The sequence below is a fragment of the Colobus angolensis genome, unplaced genomic scaffold (assembly GCF_000951035.1).
Source record: "Colobus angolensis palliatus isolate OR3802 unplaced genomic scaffold, Cang.pa_1.0 Scaffold17, whole genome shotgun sequence".
NCBI classification, from domain to species: Eukaryota; Metazoa; Chordata; class Mammalia; order Primates; family Cercopithecidae; genus Colobus; species Colobus angolensis.
Window position 1 is genome coordinate 6,544,854 of NW_012114821.1, and position 25,086 is coordinate 6,569,939.

General features: G+C 45.7%; 1 protein-coding gene across 1 annotated transcript in view; it reads left to right on the forward strand.

Moving 5' to 3' along the window:
- The window catches only part of COL22A1 (collagen, type XXII, alpha 1), a 299,536-nt gene that overhangs the window by 130,325 nt on the left and 144,125 nt on the right, over positions 1 to 25,086 (forward strand). Inside the window, exons 20-22 of the mRNA XM_011938231.1 lie at positions 159 to 212; positions 4,445 to 4,498; positions 19,354 to 19,407. Of these exons, the coding sequence (XP_011793621.1) occupies positions 159 to 212; positions 4,445 to 4,498; positions 19,354 to 19,407 (162 nt within the window). The remainder of the gene's footprint in view (positions 1 to 158; positions 213 to 4,444; positions 4,499 to 19,353; positions 19,408 to 25,086) is intronic.

Genomic DNA, 25,086 nt, shown 5'->3' on the forward strand with positions numbered 1-25,086 from the left:
CTTTCTGCCAGGAATGCAGATACCCACTCCCAGACCTCTGCTCCCTATCGAGAACTTGGAAAGTAAAGTTTGAGTCAGGAAAGGGCCATGGGTGGTGGTGGGCCTGATCGTATGGAGGAAAAGTCATGACTAAGCACATGTTTGGCTTGTGTTACCAGGGAGCTCCAGGACCCAGAGGTCACCAAGGCCCCCCTGGGCCTCCAGGAGCTCCGGTAAGTTGTCCCTCTCCTGTGCAGGGTTTGCTCTGCACACTTCTGGGTCTGGAAGATCATAGTCTTCCAGACCCAGGTGCTGAGCATGGCATTATCTCCAGTGCCTCCGCATCACCTGAGCGGGAGGTGCTGTTGTGGTCACATCTCACATTGGAAAAACTGAGCCTGGAAGAGGTGGGATAACTCTCTGCACATCACACAGTTGCCATGTGTGGAACGAGATTGAAGTGCAGGCACCCTGCCTTCAGAGCCCCCAGTCGCCAACGGGCCGTGATGGGGGTTTCTGGGGATTCAGTTTGATGTTTTATTTTCCTTTCAGATGAAGCAGAATAAAAACACTGGACACTTACATGCTGATTGAATCACTTCTAACATACTCACTTTCACCACGTTTCTGGTCAGTTCTGACTTTGCAGTGGCCTGAGACATTTCAGCCTCTGGTTTCTCCCTCTGTTAAGAATTTAATGTTATGTAAATAACCAGTTGGGAAGAGGCCATCCAAAAGGCCCTTGTGATTATCTTATGATGTGAGTTCAGATATCGAGGATAATTAATGAGAACACAGTACACTCCACAGGGTCACTGCTTTAAAGTTGCTTCTTCTGGCAATGTGCTGCTGTTGCTTTCAAGTTACTGTATTTTATTGAAAGGAATAAAATAACTGACTTATAAATGAACATAGATCAGATTTATTTTAAGCTATTGAGGCCCACTCTTTATGAGGATATATTTATGTTTTTGCTGGGGTAAAACTGGAAGAAACTTAAGGGATGTTTACTTCTAGGGAACAATTTTATATCAAAGATTTTGGATCAGAATATCTAACTTATGTCTCTGTGACCAATCCAGGTTCAGTTTCCAGAGCTGCCCACAGTTATTGTAACTGTTGAGAAATTTAAACTAGATAATGCAGAGAAAGCAGCGTGTTTCAATATTTACCTTTCTATGCATATATACATGTATATTTCAGATCTATTATTGACAAATATTGAAAATCTATACTATAGTATGTTTTCTTTTTCTTTTTTCTTTTTTTTTTTTTGAGATGGAGTCTTGCTCTGTCACCCAGGCTGGAGTACAGTGGTGTGATCTCAGCTCACTGCAAGCTCCACCTCCCGGGTTCACACCATTCTCCTGCCTCAGCCTCCCAAGTAGCTGGGACTACAGGTGCTCGCCACCATGCCCAGCTAATTTTTTGTATTTTTAGTAGAGACAGGGTTTCACCGTGGTCTTGATCTCCTGACCTCGTGATCCACCTGTCTTGGCCTCCCAAATGCTGGGATTACAGGCATGAGCCACCACACCCGGCAATAGTATGTTTTCTTGTGCAAATATATGCCTATTACGTCTGCAAGGGTGAAGATGTTATTTTTCATGTTTTACCAATGAAAACAGTGCAGAGACATTGAGTGATTTGCACAAAGTCACATAGCTATTGAGAAGCAGAACTGAACTTGAACCCAGATCTGACTGTGCAGCTTCTGCTGTTTTCACCATGGAGTTCACAATACTTCCTCTGAGCTACATAAAGGGGAATTACTTTACTTCATGGCCCCCACTACAGAAGAATAAGCTAGAGAGAGCTAGTTCTGCTTACACATGAGGCAAACTTCTTGGCCTCTTCCTGAGATGAAAATATGTGGGTAGTCCTTTCCCTTTACCTAGATTTTGTTATAGTAATTGAGGGAGGGAGAGAAGGAAGAAACCTCAAACGTTTGTTACCACCTACCTTACGTCAAGCAAAATACTGAGGCTGAAGATACAGGGATGAGGCAACTTCAGAGTCTGAAGAAGCAGCTATGTGAAAAAAGAAGTAACTGCAAATAAATATTTGCAAATTCTAGATGATGAATGGGAATTCCCTGCATGTACCATTTCTAGGGTCCGTTATACAGGACATGGGGAGGGTCTTGAACCTACCTACTTTCAAAATTCAGAATATCTTAGCTTGTTGTCCAACAGGGTTGCCCATGGTTCTGAAGATGTCCTCTAGCCTAGACAGAATGGGATTTAGTACAATGCATGATGCTATTGATAAGACTCCCTTGGGAGTGTTCAAAAAGCAAACAGCCTAACTAAAGGCCTTATTAAGAGAAGAACAGTAATGAGAGGCCCAAGACTATAAGATTCTTTAGGCGAGGACCAATATCTCTCCTGTCTCTCAGTCCACTGGGTTTATCACATGGTAGGAACTTAACACACGCTTGTAGAGCGAGCCTTGCCACAGGTGTTCAAGAGGGCCACGAAAGTGAACCTGACTAGTGTGAGCTTACAGAAATAGGGCCATGGAAGGCACTTGGGATTAGGAACTAGAGCACCTGATTTCATGGCCCAATTTGTCCACGAAGTAATTTGTGACTTTGGTGACATTGCTTAATCTCTGATCCTCATTCGATTCACCCTTAACTTGGAAATCTGCTGCAGCGGCATCTTCTCTTACGTAAACATACCATGAGGTTAAACGAGCTGCTCTCTGAAGCAGAGAGTCATGGAGCCGACTGAGCCCAATGCTGATATCAGTTGTCACTTCTATCTGCTTTTGAATCCCTGGCAGCACCTAGCTCAGGGCCTTCTGCAGAGCAGATACTTTCTAAATATTCATTGGATTGAATTGAATTGAGAAGCTGGCTTCAGTGACTTCTGTCGAGAATGGAAAATTTTGAGTTTGTGTTCAGCAATCCCAGAGAGAGGAAAATATATCCCATTCTCAAAATGGAAACAGTGTTCAGTATTCTGCATCCAAATGCTGGCATCTTTCATCCTTTCCCCAAGATGAAAGAGGCTCTGATAGTTTTACCAATGTCTGGTGGAGCCACTAAAGGGCCAGCCATGTAGATCAATGCCAGGCATTTCTTGACGCTTAAAAGACACGTGCCTTTAGGGCCTTCTCTTTCTGTGTGTCCTGAGTTCAACAGACTCCTTGTTAGGAAGAGAGATCCACACCTTTAATTACTGCAGTTTGTCCATTGATTTATTCATTTACATGGCGTTATTAAGAGAAAAGACCTTTGACCTAAAAGCAGCTTGGTCATGTATAGTTAGGCAAAATTTAGCAGCAGTAGCTATTAGTATGATCATCAGGAAAATAATATTTATTGAAGGTGGGGAAATTGAAGTGCAGAGAGGGCATTTCTGGCCAAATTCACCCGGAAGTGGTGATAGAGTCACAGCTTAAGCTTAGGGTTTCAGTTTCCCACTCACATGGTATGCCTCATTCTATGAAAAAAATCAGGGTTCTGTCAGAGGACCTGGGTGCTGTGCCCCAACTTTAGAACCCATTCATAACTGCTCAGTAGTTGGTTGTATCATCCCCACTTCAGAGGTGAGATAACTGAGGTTTTTTTTTTTTTGAGACGGAGTCTTGCTGTGTCGCCCGGGCTGGAGTGCAGTGGCCAGATCTCAGCTCACTGCAAGCTCCGCCTCCCGGGTTTACGCCATTCTCCTGCCTCAGCCTCCCGAGTAGCTGGGACTACAGGCTCCCACCACCTCGCCCGGCTCGTTTTTTGTATTTTTTAGTAGAGACGGGGTTTCACGGTGTTAGCCAGGATGGTCTCGATCTCCTGACCTCGTGATCCACCCGTCTCAGCCTCCCAAAGTGCTGGGATTACAGGCTTGAGCCACCGCGCCCGGCCAAGATAACTGAGGTTTAATGGCACCAAGTGACTTGCCTGAGCTCATGCGGCAGAATCGAGACAGGACGAGGGGGCAGGATTTGAATGAGGTCAGTATGACTCCTCCCTGCGCCAACGTTCCTTGGTTAATTGAAATTGGTCTTTCCTAGGCAATTTCATTCATTTATCCGGACTGTCATGTTTTGCATATCACCGTTGCCTGAGGGTCAGATAGTCTATGCCAGTCCTTTCTGAGCCAGCAGGCTACAGGGAAAGGGCACTGGGCTTAGAATCAAAGACACTTAGGTTCCAGACAATTTGTTTCTGTGTGCTTTATGCAAACCACTAAAGCAAGCTATTGGATGCTTACAGTACTCAGTATAAAGCATGAACTATGTTTCTTACATCCTAACCATTCAACATACTTAATCAGATCAGATAGATGTACATGTTTTAAAGTGTTATTGGTTTGAGACAATGGGACCTCCCAATTTCCCCATTGGAATGGGATGGTATTACACTATTCAGTGAGGGTGAGATTCTGAAGCCTAAGCTTTAGAATTTAAGCCCTGCATTTACCATTATGTTTCTCTCTTTTTTTCCTTTGTGTTTCTCCTAAAGGGTCCAATAGGCCCAGAAGGCAGGGATGGACCTCCTGGTTTGCAAGGTCTCCGAGTAAGTAAACTCTTTTCTTTGTGATTCCTCAGCTCACCCACATCACCCACACTGGTTCCTATTTTATAATGCCATGCAGAGAAGATAGACAGTGTCAGTTTCAGGGGCTTGAAATGAATATTGGAAGTAGAATGCGGGGTTGGATTCAGTTCTTCAAACATGGTTGAGGTTCTACTATGTGTTCTGCCTTGAGTTGGGCCTCTGGGACGTGGAGATCAGTCTGTTGTCTGCCATGAGTCATATAGAGAGAGACATGAATCCACTGGGTGATCACAGCCCCAGAGCGGGGAAGCCCAGTGATGAGGGTACACAGAGAAGAAGCAACTGACCCAGCCTGGGGGGCTTCTTGAAGGAGATGATATTTGAGCTAAGTCTTGAGAAAATGGAAGTCTTGAGAAAAGTGAGAAAAAATAGGGGTGAAATGATATAGCTGTGCATCTAATATATCCATGCTATTGAATATGATATATTAATTTAAGCACCTATTTTCCTATCTAGATTGTGTACACTGTAAGGTTATGATTCACCAGTAAGTTCAGCTCTTGAAACAATGCCATACATTCTGAGGAGGGCTGCAGAACCATGCTTGGATTGTACCCCCATCCCCTCCGATGCTCCCACAGCAAACTGGACTGAAAGCCAGACTCAACTCTGTGTCCCCAGTTCCCACCAAGGTGCCTGGCACAGGGCAGGAAGTAAGCTCACATTTTTTGAACTGTAACCCTTAAGCTTGTACCACTTTTTACTAGTTCACGTGGTTAACAATCTGAGGGCCACAGGCATCCAGAGATGGGACAGGTAGCTCCAGGGACCAGTGAGCTTCCTGCCTCTGGAGGTTTTCACCACTGATGGGTGAGTGGGAATGGAGTCCTGGCATCTGGGAGAGGCAGCCCTCATCCCATGTATGGCCTCTCTTAGCCTGGACAATCTGTCGCTCAGTGATGTGGATGATGCCATATATTTTGCTGTGGATTGACTTCATCTAAGGGGGTTGCCTCCCTATCACACTTCACATCCTCAGTTCTGAAAGGGGATAGCTTGCTCTTCTAATTCAGCACTGACTCCAACCTGTACTTACCCACTAGTTAACTTCAGTCTTTGGTTTTCAGAGAACTGTGTCTCCTATAACCCTTTTGAATTCTCAAGATTCTACAAATAATTTATTTTAAGGCTAGGTGAGATGCGGAAAGGCATCATGAACGTGCACTGGGTGAAAGAGATTGTATTAGTCTGTTCTCACGCTGCTGATAAACACATACCCAAGACGGGGCAATTTACCAAAGAAAGAGGATTAATGGACTTACAGTTCCACATGGCTGGGGAGGCCCCACAATCATGGCAAAAGGCAAGGAGGAGCAAGTCACATCTTACATGGATGGCAGCAGGCAAAGAGAGAGCTTGTGTCGGGAAACTCCTGTTTTTAAAACCATCGGCTCTTCTGAGGCTCATTTACTATCATGAGAACGGCATGGGAATGGACATCCCCCCATAATTCAATCACCTCCTACCGGGTTCCTCCCACAGTATGTGGTAACTGTGGGAGTTACAATTCAAGATGAGATTTGGGCGGGGACACAGTCAAACCGTATCAGAGATTTACTCGCCCCCACTTCCCATTCAGCATCCCCAGCCCTGGCTCAGTTTCCCTGTCAGTCAAGTGAGGCAGGCAGGTGGGTCAAAGCCAGGTGTCTCCCTCCTCCGTAGAGTGGAAGGATCCTGGACTTCAGACCAAGATGCACCTGGGATTGGAGCACTGCTCCACTTCTCAGCAGCTGTGTGACCCTTGCAAGTCACCTGGTCTCTCTAGGTCGGTTTACTTCTTGCTACAGTGGGGAAGGCGTCACCAGTTGTGTTGTTAGGAGAAAAAGTGCTCAGGAAGGAACTTGGCCCTGGTTGGGCAGCATGATGTGACAGCTGACATGGCTGTCATTCTCTCAACAGGCTCCTGCACAGTCTTAAGAGAAAACAACAATCTTTGTCCATTTATGTAATTAACGTTTACATGAAGCTTTTTTCATTTTGCATTGAACTTGGGCAATTGTTACTTTTCCAAAGTAGAATTAGATGATGGGTGGAACTGTTTATATAAAGATGACTGTGAAGGATTTTAAAATCTACATCTTTATCTAATTTACTCTTATGAAGGTGAGGAGGGAACATCTTGCCCAGAGCTCACTCATCAGGCTCATACCTTCTGTATTAGTCAATTTTCATACTGCTGATAGACATACCCAAGACTGTGTAATTTATAAAGGAAAAGAGGTTTAATGGACTCACAGTTCCACGGGGCTGGGGAGGCCTGACAATCATGGCAGAAGGTGAAAGACATGCTTTAGGTGGCAGCAAGGAGAGAATGAGAACCAAGTGAAAGAGGTTTCCCTTGTAAAACCATCAAATCTTGTGAGATTTATTCACTGCCACGAGAACAGTATGAGGGAAACTGCCCCCATGATTCAATTACCTCCCACCAGGTCCCTCCCACAACACATGGGAATTATGGGACCTACAAGTCAAGATGAGATTTGGGTGGGGTCACAGCCAAACCGTATCACCTTCTTAGATACAACTTCTTTAAACCTGCTGGGTGTGCTTCCCAGGGTGACTATTGTCATCTTCAGAAACACCTTTTACCCTTCTGAGCAATACCAGCCACCCATGCAATGGTGCTTGGCCTGGTCTGAGCTTAACACAATCCACAGGCCTTGGAAATTGGGCAATGCACCGGGGTCTGGAGATTTGAGGAATAAAACAAGGAGATCCAGAGGAACAAGCAAGGTGAGCGTTTGGGGTGCAGTGATGAAGGGCAAAGGTAGGATAAGGTGTTTATTGAGCTCCAATTACATGGCAGCTCCCACAACAGCCCTGCCATCCCCGTTTCTGCAGATGAAGCACAGGCTTTGATACAGCACAGCCATCAGTGGCCCCTCAGGGATTCGCACTTGGGGTTGTGTGTCCCCAAAGCCCGACTCCTCATTTTCTCCCTTCTTTCTTTCCATGTGTCAGTCTGTCAAAAAGCTCATGTTGAGTTCTTGTGATGCCTGTGCACTATGCTAAATGCTTTGGGATTTTCTGAAAACATTAAGGTCTCAGCTACCAGAGCTCACAGGTCGGCTAAGGAGCTCAGTGCATGTAAATAGGTGACCTCAGTGGAGACTGAGGAAGACTACAGATGTTCAGAGGATTGAGGGATCTCAGCTTGAGGGAGTCTGCTGAGAGGATCACGGGGGCTGGAAACTGGCACATCCAAAGGAAAAGGTGATGTTTGAGGTGGCCTTACAGGAGTGAGTGAGTTTTCCATGGGAATCAATGGGAGCATTGAAATCGGTGTTTTGGGTATGGGAAGTGCCCCCTTGAGAAGGCATCCTGCCTCTGCATACTTGCTTACGCCCATCAGCTTTGTCCTGGACTTCTTCCTCTTCAGTTTGGAAACTCATTGGTATAATTAAAATGGCTGCAGTCATGGCTTCTAGTTCAGGCTCTGCTGGCATCATACTGGGGACTCTCAACCAGTTCCTCTTTTCTTCCTCTTGTGTTCCCTTATCCAACTTTTTTGCTGTTTTTCTTTTACTTGCTTTTATTCCTTCCTGCCCCTTTTGTTCTCACCTTTCCTTCCATAGATTCATCCATTCAACAAATATTTCTTCTGTATCTACTGGGTACCAGGCATTATTGTAGGCAAGTGAGTAGTTCAGGAATAAGAAAGAAGCTCCTGCCCACATGCTGTTTATATTCTGGCAGGCAGGGGGAAAGAGACGTAACAGCATGTAAGCAGGTGATGTAGGGAGGCCCAGTGAAGACAATTTTCCTTGAACAGGCCCTCTGGAGGTGAGGATGTTGGTCAAACTGATAGCTGGGGAAGAGCCTGACAGGCAGAAGGTCCTGGGGCAGGCACAGGCGCAGAGTGTTAGAGCCCAGAGGTCCATGTGGCTGGACCCAGTAAGGGGCCTGGCAGGAGAAGAGGTTCATTTCAGGCCGTGTGGGCCATCATAAGGACTTTGGCTTTTACTGCGAGTAACCAATGTAGCTTTTACATGTTTTCAAAAAATGTTTTATGATGAAAAACAAATTTACGATGAAAAAAATGTTTTATGATGAAATGTTTTATGATGATTGATCATCCACCAAAGTAGAAAGGACAGTAAAATGAACCTTCATATACCCCAAACCCACTCAACACTTATAAATGATTGAAAAACTTATTTTATATAAACCAACACTCACTTCTACCCACCACTGAATTCACTGAAAGCAAGTCCTAAAATCATCACATCATGTTGTTTCTAAATATTTCAGTATGTTGTCTCCAAAAGAGAAGGAATCTTAAGAGACACAAAACCATAATACCATTATTTTACCTAAATCTATGAGCACTGCTTCTGGAAGCTGCATCAAATAATTTCATGTTCAAGATGGGCCTATCTCATACATTTCTGGTTGTGATTGCTCATTCTCAAACTCATTGGGGTTTCGAGGGTTGCAGTGGCAGGGCCCGGGTTGTGCCCTAAACGCATTCACGTGTCTTGTTGTGTTGAGAACAGACCGCAGGAAGGGGGCCAGTTAGGAGGCTGCCACGGTGATCCACTGAGAAAGGGCAGGGGCTGGGCAGAGCACAGGGCTTCTGGGCACCCATCCTGGTTCAGGTCAGATGCCAGGGGGAGGCCATGCTGAGGAAAGGGCAGAAGTCATGCTCTGAAAGGCCCAGCGTCTAGCAGAGGAGAGTGAACCAAGAGTGACAAGGCAGGATGGCGGGAGCATTAGCACAGGGTGCAGAGCAACACAGAGGACGGCTCCCCGCTTGTCCTGCTTCCTCTAGTGAATCATGGAAGATGAGCAAGTGGGTGTTTGGGGGCCCATGGCCTTTCAGTCATCATGGGTAGTTCCCTGATTCAGGTTGTGTTCTGTCCTATGGATATTGCTAGCTCAGTGCCTGCATCTATGGAGAAAAAGGGAGTAGAAGCAAATTGTAATGTTGTGGGCTTGGAAGCAGCTTCCTGTTCAGTCAGTCTCTGGCTGAGTCAGGAAAATGCGAGACAAAATGACTTATTCAAAAAATTATCTCTCTCCTTCCCTTGCCATGACCTGTCATTTCCTCCTCATCAACTTCAATTGAAACATCACTCAGAAGAGCTCCTGGGCATCTCTGCACATGCTGAGGCTGTGCAAGGGGAAGAGACGAGGCTGACGGCTGACAGCAGGCAGGAACTTGGGCATGGAGAGACCGACACTAAACATGGGGTGGGGGGCAACAGAACCCAGGCCCTTTATTTTAGAGATTAGCAACAGGCAGACAGGATAATCCCTGGCAAAGTAAATGCATTCATTTTGGACAAAGCTGGTATTTTTCCACATTGACATGGTGAAAGGGAGAATTGAGAGCGAGGCACGCTCTATGCCATCCCCGGAGCTGCAGGAGACGCCCGCCCACCCGCCCGCCCGCTTGCTGGAGGGCGGTAGCAGTCACCAGGCAGAGAGAGAGAGAAGGACTGCATTTCTCTTTCCAAGGCTTTAATTTCCTGCCTGTTGTCTGAGCTCGGCATTAAGGAGGTTGATCAGGGAGCGCTGTCACCTAGCTGAAATGAGAGATGCTGCAGTTGCATCTGATTCTGGATGTTTCGGAAGAAGAACCAGCCTGACTCAAGGCCACTGCAGCAGTGGAACCTTTCAGAGCTTCCAGGAGGCTCACTTTTCCAATAAAAAAATTGTCATGCCCGAATCATCCACCTCAAAATGGCTGTCACTGTTATTCTCACACCATCCCATTTTAATTTTCTGCAGATTTATCTGATATTTTTCTTATTTGAGAATTTGTTTTTGTTTTCTTTAGTAGAATGTAAGACTGTGAGAGGAAGGACTTTTTCTTATTTATTTTTGTAACCACAGTAATGAGAAGAGTCCCTCACACCTGTAAAACATACATATTTTATAGACACATAGTTATAAATACAATAGGAATATGCATATAAAATATGCATAATAGATAATGGCATTAATATAATCTCCTATAGTTAGGGAACATAAGTGAATGACTAGAAGAGGACAAGATTCAGAACTGGGTGCCTGGTCACCTGGGTTCTCACCTTCCACAGGGGATGCCTCATTTTGGAGAAGAGAACGTGGTCCCTTCTTACACCTTGCCTTGCTCTGTGGCACTGAGTCTCGGCTGAAATCACCTAGACATCATCCTTCATCTTCTCTGGAAGATTAAAAAAAAAAAATTGCTAAAAAAATTGTATATTGTGACACATTTCAACAAAATGTAAAATTTGGAATGTCTATAGATGCATTGTGGCAGCAGGGATCTTTGAGACTCACCGTGAGAAATATGTCCAGAAACATGAATGACCTTCTCAAGATCACTTAGATCTTTGTCATTGCTCTTCCCACAACCTTTTCGGTTCCTCTGATCATTTTCTCAATATCTTCTGGTTTCTCTGCCCTCTCATCAATAGATGAGGACTGGAGAGGTGATCCTATCCAACAAGATGTCCCCTCTTACAAAGATGGCAGTCCCCACCCATCCCGCGGTGTCCTTGACTATGTCATTTACTTTAAGAACACATGTTAAAAATGGAATCTCTCTTTAAAGGTGTGTAGCAAAGAGAAGGGAGAAAGGAAATAACATTGATTGAATAGTCCCTACATAGCAGGCACTTCCCTTGGGAACTGTTTGCATCCATGATTGTCATTTAATTCCCACAAGGATTCTATGAGATACTGTGGTTTTAATCCCATTCTACTAATTAGGAGTCTAAGACTTAAAGGTATACATCAAATTACTGAGTGTCACCCAGGCTGTAGGTAATGGGGGTACTTATACCTGGGGCATGAGATCTGCCTGGCTCCAAATTCTCCACCCTCTTTGCTACAATATTGTGAGTATGAGTGTGTGTGTGTGTTGTGTGTGTGTGTGTGTATCCATGTGCATATCAGAATTCTAACATGGAAGTTAACTGTCCTGCTGTGCATGCTTTGAATAGATCTAGGGTGCCCAATACCTGACCATGCCTGTCCAATAGGATGCACTGGACATGCATCAGCTTAATCCCTGGCTTTCCCTTGGAACCAAGGGTCTCATTATTGTCGAAGTTTATCTGGCCCACCAGCTCTGATTTCTAGTAGATTTGAGGAAGGAAACATGGCCAGTCTTTTTCTGCAGTGGCAGCCTAGGTTGAATTTGTTTTCCTTTTTCATTCTAAAATCTTTTTCTTGCCTTTTCCTGCTCTACCAGATGGTAACAGTGTTGTTTGGATCCTAGGCTACTGTTTGATTCATTTCATGGCATGAAGCCAGGGTTTATATCAGGACACCCTAGGTTTTCCCTGCGCACCTGGTTTCAGCTCTAACCAGTAGAAAATAATCATGTTTGACATTTGGAGGCCTGGAGAACAGGAACTGAGCAGAAGACCATACGGCACATATTAGAATCAGTTGCACAAGCAATCCTTTTATCTGTTAATGGCCCCTCAGATGACTGTGTTAACTCATCCTGGCTGGGAGAGAATTGCTGTTCTGAATTTCTAGGCTTTCCTCCTCTCTGTGGGCAGACAGGAAACCTTGGAAATACCAGTTCCGCTCAGCATCTTGGCATTCAGAATGGCTTGAAAAATCCACCCTCTTGATAAATTATAAACACTTAATCCAGATATTGTGCTGGGTAGCAATTTAAAAGAGAAAAAAAGAAAAATGACAAGAAACAGGCCTATTGTTAGTAAAACAGCTCTTTATTTCCACAATATTTATTTTTTCTAGCATTTTTCAAATCTCTGCAAACAGTTATGGGACAAAACTGCAGAGGTTACATAGACGCTGCTATATCTACATTTACTAGAGTTGCTACTATCACCACCACCACCAATAATGTTAGCAGCATCACCATCACCATCACCACGATCGCCACCACCATTACTACCATTACCACCATCACCATCAACTCTACCATCACTATCATGATCACTACCACCACCATCATCTACTCCACCATCATAATCACTACTACCATCATCAACTCTACCATCACCATCACCATCAACTCCACCATCACCATCACGATCACTACCACCATCACCATCAACTCTACCATCACCACCATCATTACCACCATCACCACCATCACCATCAACTCCACCATCACCATCATAATCACTACTACCATCATCATCAACTCTACCAACACCATCACCATCACTATTATCATCACCATCATCAACTCCACCATCACCATTACCATCACTACTATCATCACCATCAACTCCACCATCACCATCACCACTATCATCACCATCACCATCATAATCACCATCAACTCTACCATCACCATCAACTCCACCATCATCATCACCATCATCAACTCCACCATCACCATTACCATCACTACTATCATCCATCAACTCCACCATCACCATCACCACTATCATCACCATCACCATCATAATCACCATCAACTCTACCATCACCATCAACTCCACCATCACCATCATGATCACTACCACCATCACCATCAACTCCACCATCACAATCACTACTACCATCAACTCTACCATCACCATCACCATCAACTCCACCATTACCATCATGATCACTACCACCATCACCATCATCAACTCCACCATCACCACTATCATCATCTCCACCATCACCATCACTACTATCATCACCATCACCACCACCATCACCATCAACTCTACCATCACCATCACTATCACCATCACCATCACCATCAACTCCACCATCACCATCACCATCACTACTACCATCGTCATCAACTCTACCATCACCATCACCATCAACTCTACCATCACCATCACCATCAACTCCACCATCACAGTCACTACCACCATCACCATCACTACTATCATCACCATCACAACCATCATCACCATCACCATCAACTCTACCATCACCATCACTACCACCATCACCATCAACTCCACCATCACCATCATCAACTCTACTATCACTACCACCATCACTACTATCATCACCATCACCATCATCAACTCTACCATCACCATCATGACTATCATCACCATCACCACCATCATCATCAACTCTACCATCACCATCACCATCACTACTATCATCACCATAACTACTATCATCACCATTATCACCATCACCATCAACTCAACCATCACCATCACTACCACCATCACCATCAACTCCACTATCACCACTATCACCATTAATGCCATCACCATCAATGCCACCACAAGACCCCATGACCACTACCACCACCATCATTATCATCAAAATCACCAACCGCTACCACTGTCCTCACCGTAATCACTATTACTAAGTACTCTGTGGGCATCATCTAATTTAAACTCTGTGGCACTGCTAGGAGGTTGAGATTTTGAAACCAGATCTATTTGGCACACAGTCTATCACCCACTACAAGAACACAAAGGAGCCAGAATATGACTCTCACTATTTCTTCCTCATAGTCATTATCATCTTCCTCCTCATTCTTATCACTGTCTGTTACAGTTGAGGGATGCTTTATTGTGTTTTATAAATAACTTCCTCAAATATTAAATCATTTCTTCTCCTATTATCTTTTGAAATAATTATCATGATTATAATCTTCCATGTGGGAAAACAAAGACTCAGCAGGTTAAATGGCTTATCCTTCCAATGTACTTTAGATTCTTTTCCTTACAATATCATCGAGGAATGGGGTTGAGAGAAAGAACACAGAGAATTCCTTTGATTCTACTCACTTGGAGCTTTGTACCCCACCCCTGGCGATTCTAACTTGTTAGCTCTTGGGTGGCTCCGGGGAATCCATGTCTCAAGTATTTATTTCTCATCGTTCGTACTGTTATTTATCATTACTGCTGAAGCTTCATGGAAGAGGTGGCACTGAACTGGGATGTGATTTTGGCAGGCTGAGCTGTGAAGGGAGGATTACAAACAGAGGGAGCAGCATGGCAACGACTCAGGCATCGGAAGTCCTAAGCAGGTGTTTGGGGCTGAGCTAAGCAGTCCATTTGGGCTCTTGCTTGGGAGACAGTGGTGTGAACCCTGGACACCAAATTGAAAAGGTAGGTTAGAATCCCAGGGCTTGGAATCTCCAAATCAAACAGCTCAGATATGTCTTTGGGATAATGAAGCTCCTCTAACTACTTAAGAGAAGAGAAGTGACTTGGACAGAGCTTCTTTCATCCTTTGGGAAGGATAACCTGCCTGCACAGGTTGGCCCAGGAGGGCCTAAAGGAAGAGACTGGGCCTGGGAACAGGGTGGGTTCTTGTGGCTGTGGCTACAGAAAGGAAGGCCAGCTTTGAGAGACACTGGAAGGGCCCATGACGCTGGGGGTGTGGAAGGTACAAAGGCCAGAGAGACGTTACCCTGAGGCTTCTCTGGGTGATGCCCCTTCATGGATGACCCATGAAAGACCTGCCCTGACACTTTTCTTTCTCTGGCCTCTTGCCACCTTTGTGGTTTTTTTCTCCTTGCTGAAAACCTAATGCTTATGATGTTCGCTTCCATAGATGTGTTTCTTTCATTTCTCTCTTGTCCACCATGTGCCTCCTACTTGCCCACACACCTGCTCTTCCAGACCAATTGATTCAACTTTCCTGGTACAGGAACACCTTCTGCATTCATGCCTTTTACAAATCCTGTTGTCAACTTAGGTGTTCACCTTCCTGAGCATGAGTAACGTTGTTACATAAGATCCTGGGGTCAGCTGAGGAAGCGAAGAGCTGCTGAGACCTTGCTGCATCCCCAAATGGTGATCGTGTCACCCCGGAGAGGGAACTGATGCTTCATCCCCCGACCACATCGGCATCTTAATGAGTCATTCTGCTCAATCATGGCCCTGCATCCCTTCTCTCTCATCCTTTCCTACCAACTATTAGATATTCCAATCTCTCCTTTCAGTCTTTCCTCTCAACACAGTTACATTGCTGGCTTGGATTCTAACTTCCGATGATTATTCACTGGGTCCTCCCACTGACCTTGAGGGAAAATGGTTTATTCATCTTGTAAATAACCAGTGACTCTCTATAGAGTCACCTGGAAGCAATTGGAGGGGGTGTCTGTCTAGATAGCAAATGGAAGGTGTCTGGTTTCCTTTCCCTGAGGAAGGGGAACTGACAACTCTTAGCTGTCTTATGATCAGCTTCCCGATGTCTGCATTAATCAGAGCAGGATCAGATGGATGGAGAAACCCAGCGCCTCGAAGGCTTGGCTGTCTTCTGAAGGTATCTGTGATCACATTTTGAATTCTACCTGGCGAGTATCAAGAAACTCATTGTGACCCCGACATCATCACACCCTCCAGCCTGATGCATTCCGTAGCTCAAAGGTGTGGATCCAGGGGCTTCTACACCAGGCTCACTCACTCTCTCTGCTAGTCAATAAATCTCCAAGTTGTATCTTCCCTTCCTCCCTGATACCACTTTTCTCTTACTTTTCACTGCTCTCCCCAGTGCCACCGTCAGAGCTTGGGACTGCATAGTTCTCAAAGGGGCAATTTATTCAGCCCACAAATGTCTATTGAGTGTCCACCATGTGGCAGGCACTGTCCAGAGCCACAGTATATAGCATCAAACAAAAACAGAGCCCGACTCCACTTTCAGGTGGCTTGTGTCCCAGTGGGGGTAGACACACAGTAAATAAGCACGAATGCCAGTGGTACATCTGGTGAGGATCCACACTAAAGAAATTACAGCAGGCTGAGAGGACACAATGGGACAGCGGGAATGCTATTCTGGTGAGGCTGGCCAAAGGGGACATTCAGTTAAAGGAGCATTTGAGCAGAAAGCAAATTGAATTGAAGAATTGATCTGTGTGGATACCTGGGGAACAAACCCAGGCAGAAGGAAACGCCAGTGGACAGACATTCAGTTTGGAATGCATTTGGCAGATTCAAGGTGGAGGTGGGAGGCCAGTGTGGTTGGAGGTGGGAAAAAAGTACATGGAAATGAGAAGAGGGTTGGAGGAAATGAGTTCGTGGAGGGCAGGCTGGAGGTCATTGAAGTTCTGCTCTAAGTGAGCTGAGAGGCATTGCAGTGTTTTGAGCGGAGGAGACGTGACATGATTTATGTTTTAATGATATCATCCTGGCTGCTTTGAGGGGAAAAGTGCAATGACCAAATGTGTTAGGGGAGGCATTGTTTAGGAGGCTATTGCAGTGGTTCTGGGGAGAGAGAATGGTGGGCTGGCCCAAGGCGACGTTATGGGTTATGCTGGGCAGTGAGAGAAGCAGCTTGATCAGCCTTAATTCATCCTCCCCGTTGCTCCTAGGGCCAGCATAGATTGGACCAGGTTGTGTGGTCAGTCCAGGCCATTCAAGACCTTCACGACTGCTTGCTGACTGCATCCTACAGCCTTCCATCCTGGGTGACACACAGTCTTTGCCAAAGTCTGGCTCTCAGCTGCCTCTGTACACTTTCCTATGCTGTTCCCTGCAGTCAATTTTTGTCCCACCAGGAAGCTCTTCTTTCTCCTTCCAACATTACATCAGCACCACCTCCCTGGGACATCTGCTTAAGCCATTTAGGCAGAACCAGGAGCTCCTGATGCTGCCGCATGCCCAGCACAGGCTGAGTGGTCATTACACGGGCTTGTGTCTGCCTTCTTAGCAAACTACGAGCCCCTTATGGGCAGAGGCCATACCTTAATCCTGCCGGTGTCCCCGGGACTCGGCATTTAGGAGGATTGAGTATGTGGACAACTAAGCAGGAGAAAGAGGCAGAACTTTATCTTCCACTTTCAACCATAATGGGCTAAGTCTAATGTGTGAGACCCCTGAGATTTTAGGACTTGAAGCTTCGTAAAGAACATTTGCCTCTGAGCTCCACCAAACTTCCGTCATGTGCAACCCTAATACCTTTGTTCCCTTAATAAAGTGGCATCAACCTCCTTGAGGATTATGTGTAGAAGACGGACCTTGGTTTGATGGTGGTGTTCTGAAGTGGAGGCAGGAGAGTATGGCAACACTGTGAAGCCCATTGCGCCTGGGGAAAGGCTGCTTTTGGGAGGGTGTGGGTAGAGGGATCACAGCCTGTTTCCTAGGTTCAGCACATACTAGTTGCTCATTAAATATGAGAGGAAGGAAAAAAGGAGGGAAGGAAGAAAGGAAAAGAGAAAAGGAAGGAAAGGAGAAAAGAAGGGGTGGAGAGAGGGAAGAAATGAGAAAGATGCGGATCAGTGGGGAAACAGTGGGATAGTCTGGGCACAGTCTAAGGTAAGAAAAAGGCCTGGCTGGGCATGGTGGCTCATGCCTGTAATCCCAGCACTTTGAGAGGCCGAGGTAGGCAGATCACAAAGTCAGGAGTTCGAGACCAGCCTGACCAACATGGTGAAACCCTGTCTCTACTAAAAATACAAACAATTAGCCAGGCGTGGTGGCATGTGCCTGTAATCTCAGCTACTCAGGAGGCTGAAGCAGGAGAATCACTTGAACCTGGGAGGTGGGGGTTGCAGTGAGCCGAGATTGTGCCACTGCACTCCAGCCTGTTCAACAGAGTGAGAATCTGTCTCAAAAAAAAAAAAAAAAAAAAAAAAAAGGCCTTATTAGTGTGCTTGAGTTGGGGGTTCTGGGAGAGTGGAGACAAGCAAGAGTCACCAAGGGGCAGAGAGAAGAGGTCCAGAGTTGCTGAATGAGAGGAGAGGATGATATCAAGTTTTACAGCCTCACAGATATACTTAGAGTCATTTTGTAGAAAGCATCCCTTTTAATTTTTCAGAGGCTTGAGAAGCCAGCAATATTAGCACAGGCTTCAAGTCTGCGTAGAACTGGGGGTGTTCTGACCTCTGCCCCTTACTAGCTGTGCAACAACAGAGACATGAGCTCTGAGCCTCGATTTGCACACTCATCAATGGGATGAAAACATGGGCATTCCAGGATCCTCTTGCAGAGTAAATTAAGAAAGGACCATGTGGGAAGAACTAGAAAGAGAGTTTGCCATGAAATAGGCACAGAAAAAAATGTAGATCTTATCAAGGTCTTATTTTACTTTCAATTTCCGATTGCAATGCTTTTATTTAATCAAAAAAATCACCAGGACAATGCCAAAAAGGGCTGTATTCTGTCCTTCAGATAACCTCTGTTATACAATATATGTCATTACCACATTGTGTAAACTAACCAACACACACCCCTATTTAAGGGCCCCACAACATCACCTTACTGGATACTGAACGTATATGCGCTGCAGTGTGGATTCCCACAGCAGAAGAGCAGAAATGCCCTCGGTAACCTCCCTGGCCATGAGGAGACGGTTGTTTCAATGCATCATGCCTCATTTGCATGGGGAAAACCATGCACCTGTATAAATGATACCAGCAACTCTCCATGTGATATGGGATGTGGCTCACATACATTAAATGGAAACAAAGAAGCAAAGTTTAACAGATTGAATGGCATGCTGAAGTCTGTGGAGAAAAGGGGGACAGGGGGAATATGTGTGTTTGTGTGTGCGTGTGTGTGTGTGTGTGTGTGTGTGTAAGGCTTACAGATGCATAAAATCTCTCTGGGAGAATTAACCAACGTCTGGTAAGATTAGTTGTTTCCAAGGAAAGGAACTGAGTGGCTGAGACTGGGATTAAAAGGAGGCTTTTCTCTGGTATATCTTTCAGTACCTTTTGAATACGGGGCCATGTGTTACCAAACACATTTAAGTTACAGAGCTGGAACCCAAAGCTTCACTCCTGACCTCAGAAAAAGCCTGAGTCCATTTTCTGATTCCACATTGCTCCTCTGTGGGGCGCTCCTGAGGGACAAATGTTAATCCGGGAGATTGAGAGTAATAAAGACCCAAATGTCCACCGAGACTCATTATGAAACCAGCTCTAGTTGACAATTGCCTGCTTGTTAATTTTAGCTTCTTCTTTCTTTTACACTCAGGGGAAGAAAGGTGACATGGGACCACCTGGAATCCCTGGATTGCTGGGGCCACAGGTAACTACCTTTTACATTCTCTTCCATAGCAATGCTGCTTTTCTCTTATTAAATAAACGACCAGGCAGCAGCACTCAGGTGGGCAGCCAGAATCCTGCTGGCCACCTCATCAAACTATTAAAAAGAACGGCCAGTGGATCACATGTCCTCCCTCCCTCCTCCTCCGCTGTCCGGTGTGGGAGCTGAATGACCATTGTTGGCTATCCTGAAGGAACTGCCATCTTGGAGGAGGCAGACAGGGGTGAAAAAAGTGATGAGCAGTTCTAAGAGAAAGGGAAGTGCTGGGAGGTGAGGGGGGAACCCCAGGATGAGGTGGTGGGGAAATCAGCCACGAGGAGGCTTGTCTCCCCTTGGCAGACAAGGCACTGCCAGCCAGGCAGGGGAAAGAGAAGGCAGGACCTTCCCTGGGTCACAGCTCTGCAGGGACCTGGTGTACCACAGCACAGCCCTGGGCAGGAATCGGGCAGCATGTGGTGCCGCTGGAGCACAGGGCACGGAGCAGCAGGGATAGGAAGATGAACCCAGTGACGGTTGTAACGGGAGCTTACAGCCCCCTTCAGCCACAGACACCAGAAAACCAAAAGGACGGCCGCTGTCACAGGAGCTAAGAGGCCTGGTTTGGGTCTCTGTCTGTCCTCCAAAACACTGGGACATTGGCCAAGTCCTTCCCCTGCTCAGGCCTCAGTTTCCCCATCTGTAAAATGATGGGGTTAGGGCCCCAGTCACAGAGGCCTCTGTTCCTAGGCAGGTACTGTCCTAGCTCCCTGGATTCTCTGCCTCCTCCTCCTTCCTCCAGCTTCTCTCGGTCTCTTAGGACTCAGTTCCGGTGTGGCTTCCTCTGTCCTCCTACTTGGCACAACTCCCACGGGCCATACTTGGCCCTGCTCCCACAGGTCCAGCTGTGCCATCCTAGTGCTGGCCTTGTGGATCCTGACAACCACCCATCTAGATAGGTACCCTCAGGGTCCTTGCCCCCATGTCATAGATGAGGGGTGAGGCACCAGGTGCAGACGGCTTCACTCAGGGCCACCTCTGCTAGGCAGACACCTGGCTTCAAATCCAAAACCCTTCCTCCCTACATGACCGAAGCCCAACTCTCTTAGTCTTCCTTATTTGCAAATGCAGTATCACCATGCATCCCCCACAGGGTACCACAGTGTAAATAAAACAGGGCAAGCCCCTGAAGCTCTATGCCTGGCCTTTGCAGTGTAAAGAATTCCCTTCATCCTTTCTTTGACCCCCCACCCACTGAAGCTTCACTCCTGTCTCCCAGTCTGGGCCTCCCCTGGCATCAGTAAGTTCATGCTGAAGCAGGACCGGCAAGCAGAAGGCACAGAGGGAATGGCAGAGACCCAGGCTCAGCTCTCACCACAAAAAAGGAGGGCACATCCGAAGGTTGAGAAAGAGCATTGACTGTGAGAGGTGATAACGAGGTCCCGAGGCATAGTGCACACGGGGTAGCACACGGGGTAGACAGACACGGCTGTCCCTCTTCTCCTGGCCTCTTTGGCACCAAGCAGGTAAGCACGAGTCACTGCTGGACTCTTCCGCTGGGTCCTCCCAGAGCTGTGGTAAAGCAGCTGGCTTCAGCACCACCCGGGACTGGACAGCCCCGCCGCCCCCACACCAGACCCCCTGAGGTGGCGGTCACACTGTCCGTCTGCGTTGGCAGGGAGGCAGTCATGCGGAAAACACTGCTCACTGCACTTCAGAAGCCAGCTTTTCCTGCTGGCTGACATGAAAGCATTCTAGTGAAAGATGGCACCCTGGATGCAGTCTGAGACTTCATTTCTGTACCCTTCATTTGGGTCAGGATGCAGCAGGGAATAGGAATATATGATCCATCATAATTCACCATGTTCTAAAGATTTCACATTCACTGTGGCATTTTGCTATTAATAATGAAAAACAGAGTGGGTTTTGCCTTATGTTTTATTACCTTGCTTCATAGTGAGTCAATCTTGTATATTTTAAAATTCACCGTCAATGCAGCTCTATCAAATTATTTTAAGCTATAATTTTTCCCCTTACAACTCTTTGTTTGTTATCTGGGAAAAGAGATTTCATTCTTTCAGTTTTAACTTTGAAGTCATTTTCATTCAGTAAATCTTTACTGAATGCCAGACATTGAGCTGTGTGCTACAGATATAAATATTACCAGGCTTTTCATGGCAGGGAGTTGCACCCTGTAGTTGTCCACCCTAATGTGTTCAGGGATCTCAGTGGTTAAGAACCAGGCAATATAGCATTTGCAGTATGCACCACCTGGTGGCCTGGATGGGGCCACTGCCTGATGGAACCAAAGCTGTGTTCAGGTCCGCCACTTTTATGCTAAGGGGCCAGGTTTCTTTTTTCTGAAGTTTAATTTTATTTTACTTTAAGTTCTGGGATACATGTGCAGAACATGCAGGTTTGTTACATAGGCATGCGTGTGCCATGTTGATTTGCTGCACCTATCAACCCGTCATCTAGGTTTTAAGTCCCACATGCATTAGGTATTTGTCCTAATGCTCTCCCTCCCCTTACCCCCTACCCACTGACAGGCCCCGGTGTGTGATGTTCCCCTCCCTGTGTCCACATGTTCTCATTGTTCAACTCCCACTGATGAGTGAGAACATGTGGTGTTTGGTTTTCTGTTCCTGTGTTAGTTTGCTGAGAATGATGGTTTCCAGATTCATCCATGTCCGCACAAAGGACATGAACTCATCTTTTTTATGGCTGCATAGTATTCCATGATGTGTATGTGCCACATTTTCTTTATCCAGTCTGTCATTGATGGGCATTTGGGTTGGTTCCAAGTCTTGGCTATTGTGAACAGTGCTGCAATAAACATACGTGTGCATGTGTCTTTATAGAATGATTTATAATCCTTTGAGTATATACTCAGTAATGGGATTGCTGGGTCAAATGGCATTTCTTGTTCTAGATCTTCGAGGAATCGCCACACTGTCTTCTACAATGGTTGAACTAATTTACACTCCCACCAACAGTGTAAAAGCATTCCTGTTTCTCCACAGCAAGAGCCCGGGTTTCAATGCATCTCAGTCATTTCCTCTGATTCACTCTTCCTGACATATCCATGTGTCTACCTTGCCTGGGCCTTGCCTCTGTTTTTTCCTGCTTATCATCATGCATTTGCTTGTTCATTCATGGATTTATTCATTCAATAGGTTTTTATTAAGTTCACACTGGGTACCAAATTCAGCTCTGGGGATGTAAAACCTAAGTAACTGCAGTCTATGCCGTGAGGATTCATACATTAATGGGCCAGAAAGAGACACAGATAGACGGTGTTTTCATCTGAACCCTAAATCTTGTATTTATTCAGGCCAGGCGAGGCCCACAGATCAGGAGATGACTGTCATTGGAGATAGTTGGCTCCTCACGGTTTCAGTGGATGGGAGCATCCGATTCCTGCAGGGCTCTCGGGGAGCAACAGAGGCAGTTTGGAGGCAGAACAAGTGAAAGGCAAACTTGGGCAGGAGCCTCTACTGGGCAAGGGTGAGGCAGGCTCAGTTGCTGAGCAGGCTTAGGATTGGACAGTTTGAATAATTTCTGCAGGCTCCGAGCTGTACGGGTGGTTTCTCACGGTCTAGTACCTGGTCCAGGGGTGATTTAGGGCAGAGAGTTAGTGTCCTGTCCCAGACCACAGGAGCCTGATTGAAGAAGGTAGACTAGGGATGGGCTAGTTTGCATATCAGAGTCCTACTCTCAAGTAAGTCCTTTGCGATCTCTAGGAATTAGCTAAACCTGGAAGGGGAAGGCCCTCCGTGCATCCACAAAGCCTCAAGATGTCAAAGCATCATCAAACAAAAGCACAGGATTAATCTGGAAGGAGAAGCCACTGAGCTGAACTTTGGAGAGGAAGTCAGGGCTCTGTGGAGGCCCAGAGCAGGATCTAGACACTGACCTGGAAAACCGAGGTGGATCCCACGGCAGCCTATCCCTGAAAGAGCAGCGGGGAGAAGTAAAGGGAAACATGTGTGCTTGGTTTCTGCTGTTGCCAAGCATTCTCTTTAGCTTTCATACATAATCGTGTCTATTCTTTATAACTGCCTGTGAGCAAAATTTGCTTACCCTCATTTCAAATCTAGAGAAACCAAGCTCAGAGAGTTTAATTAGCTCGGCATTATGGGAAGAGCCAGCACTGCCATCTCGGAGCGTGCAAAGCCCCGGGGTGGCTGGGATCCTATAAGATGCTTTTCATGCCTTTCTTTCAAAATGAAATATTCCACCTGCTAGAAAATTTTACAATAAATCTACATATCCATGATGTCCTATGTGGTGACTCCTGTATCCTGGCAGCCTTTTAGGAAGATTGGAAATCTGGTGTCTGGGCTGGCCAAGTGTTTATGCACAGGCAGTGCGGCTTGGTGCTGTGCTCAGGATGAAGTTCCTTGAATTGGTGGAAACACAGGCAGGGGAGGCCTTGACCTGAGAAGAGGCTGGTTGGGCTGTGGGCCTGGGCCTCTGTGCAGAAACCCCTTGAAGTGGGAGGTCACAGGGTTAGTGCCACAGGGGTCTACCATGTCAGAGGAGGATAGCTTCCCCCCAACATAGACATGTCCAAGTCACGAAGAAATTTGATTGTCATGCTAATTTATGCAAGTAATTTTTATGCATCTTCAAATTCCATCTAACTTTATAAATCTAATTGGAAGTAGGTGGTTATTAGGAATCATTATTATTTATTAATGATAATTAGGTTAATTGGTCATTCATGCATCATCGTTGTAACTACTAATCATATTAAATAGTCACTGTAGTATTAGAGGGATCAAGTGTTGTTTCATTAATAATTGGACTGATTGGTTAATTAATAAGTGGTTAATTACTTGTTTTCATTACCAATAATGAAAACAGTCATATTTTGTTGTTAACATTTATATCTATTGACTAATTTGTTACTCATTGATAATTAGATGATTTGGTTGTTTATTTTGTTAACAATTAAATGAGAAGAAAGAAAAGTAACATTTGTGAAGTCCTCCGTGTTCTGGGCTAGTTCACACTTCGTTAATCCACACATAGTGATTTGAGGAAGGGACCTCCAACCATTTTATGGCAGCTGGAAGAAAGGTTCTGAGAGGTGAAGTCCATTGTCCAAGTCCATTGACGTAGTATGAGGTCACCTGGGATTTGACCCAGGCCATCCTCAACCAAAGTCCTAGATTTTTCTTATGTAAATTTCTACCTATCTGTTCCCCCCACAGGGGAAGAGTGACTTGCCTGCAGCATCTGCGAGTGTTCCTGACAGTGTCACTTCTTGCGTTTTATTCTCGGCCTTCCCGTAGTCCCATTCTTTCTTGAAAAACTGGAAACTCTGATATCCTCATCTATAAAAGGACAATAATATGTAGAGTCTTTGACTTTCCAGAAGTTTGTTTGGTGGGAGGAAGTAGAGGAGGGGAAAGGAAAGGGGCTTTCTAGCCCTAGAAAACCCAAATGCCATTCAAGTATATGCAGAAAAAGATGGCGAATGAGTTCAGTGTTGCTCTCCTATGATTTTGCAATTAGTCTTCTGGTTTCATTGGGAAACTTACCAGGGAGGTAATTCAAATGGCTGTTCTCTTTGAGGTGTTGTTCAACTTGATTTCCAGGAGAAAAAAGGACATAAAATGAGGGTACTGATTAATCAGAAGGCCAAAGAAGATTGGTCTAAACTCAACAGTAGTTATC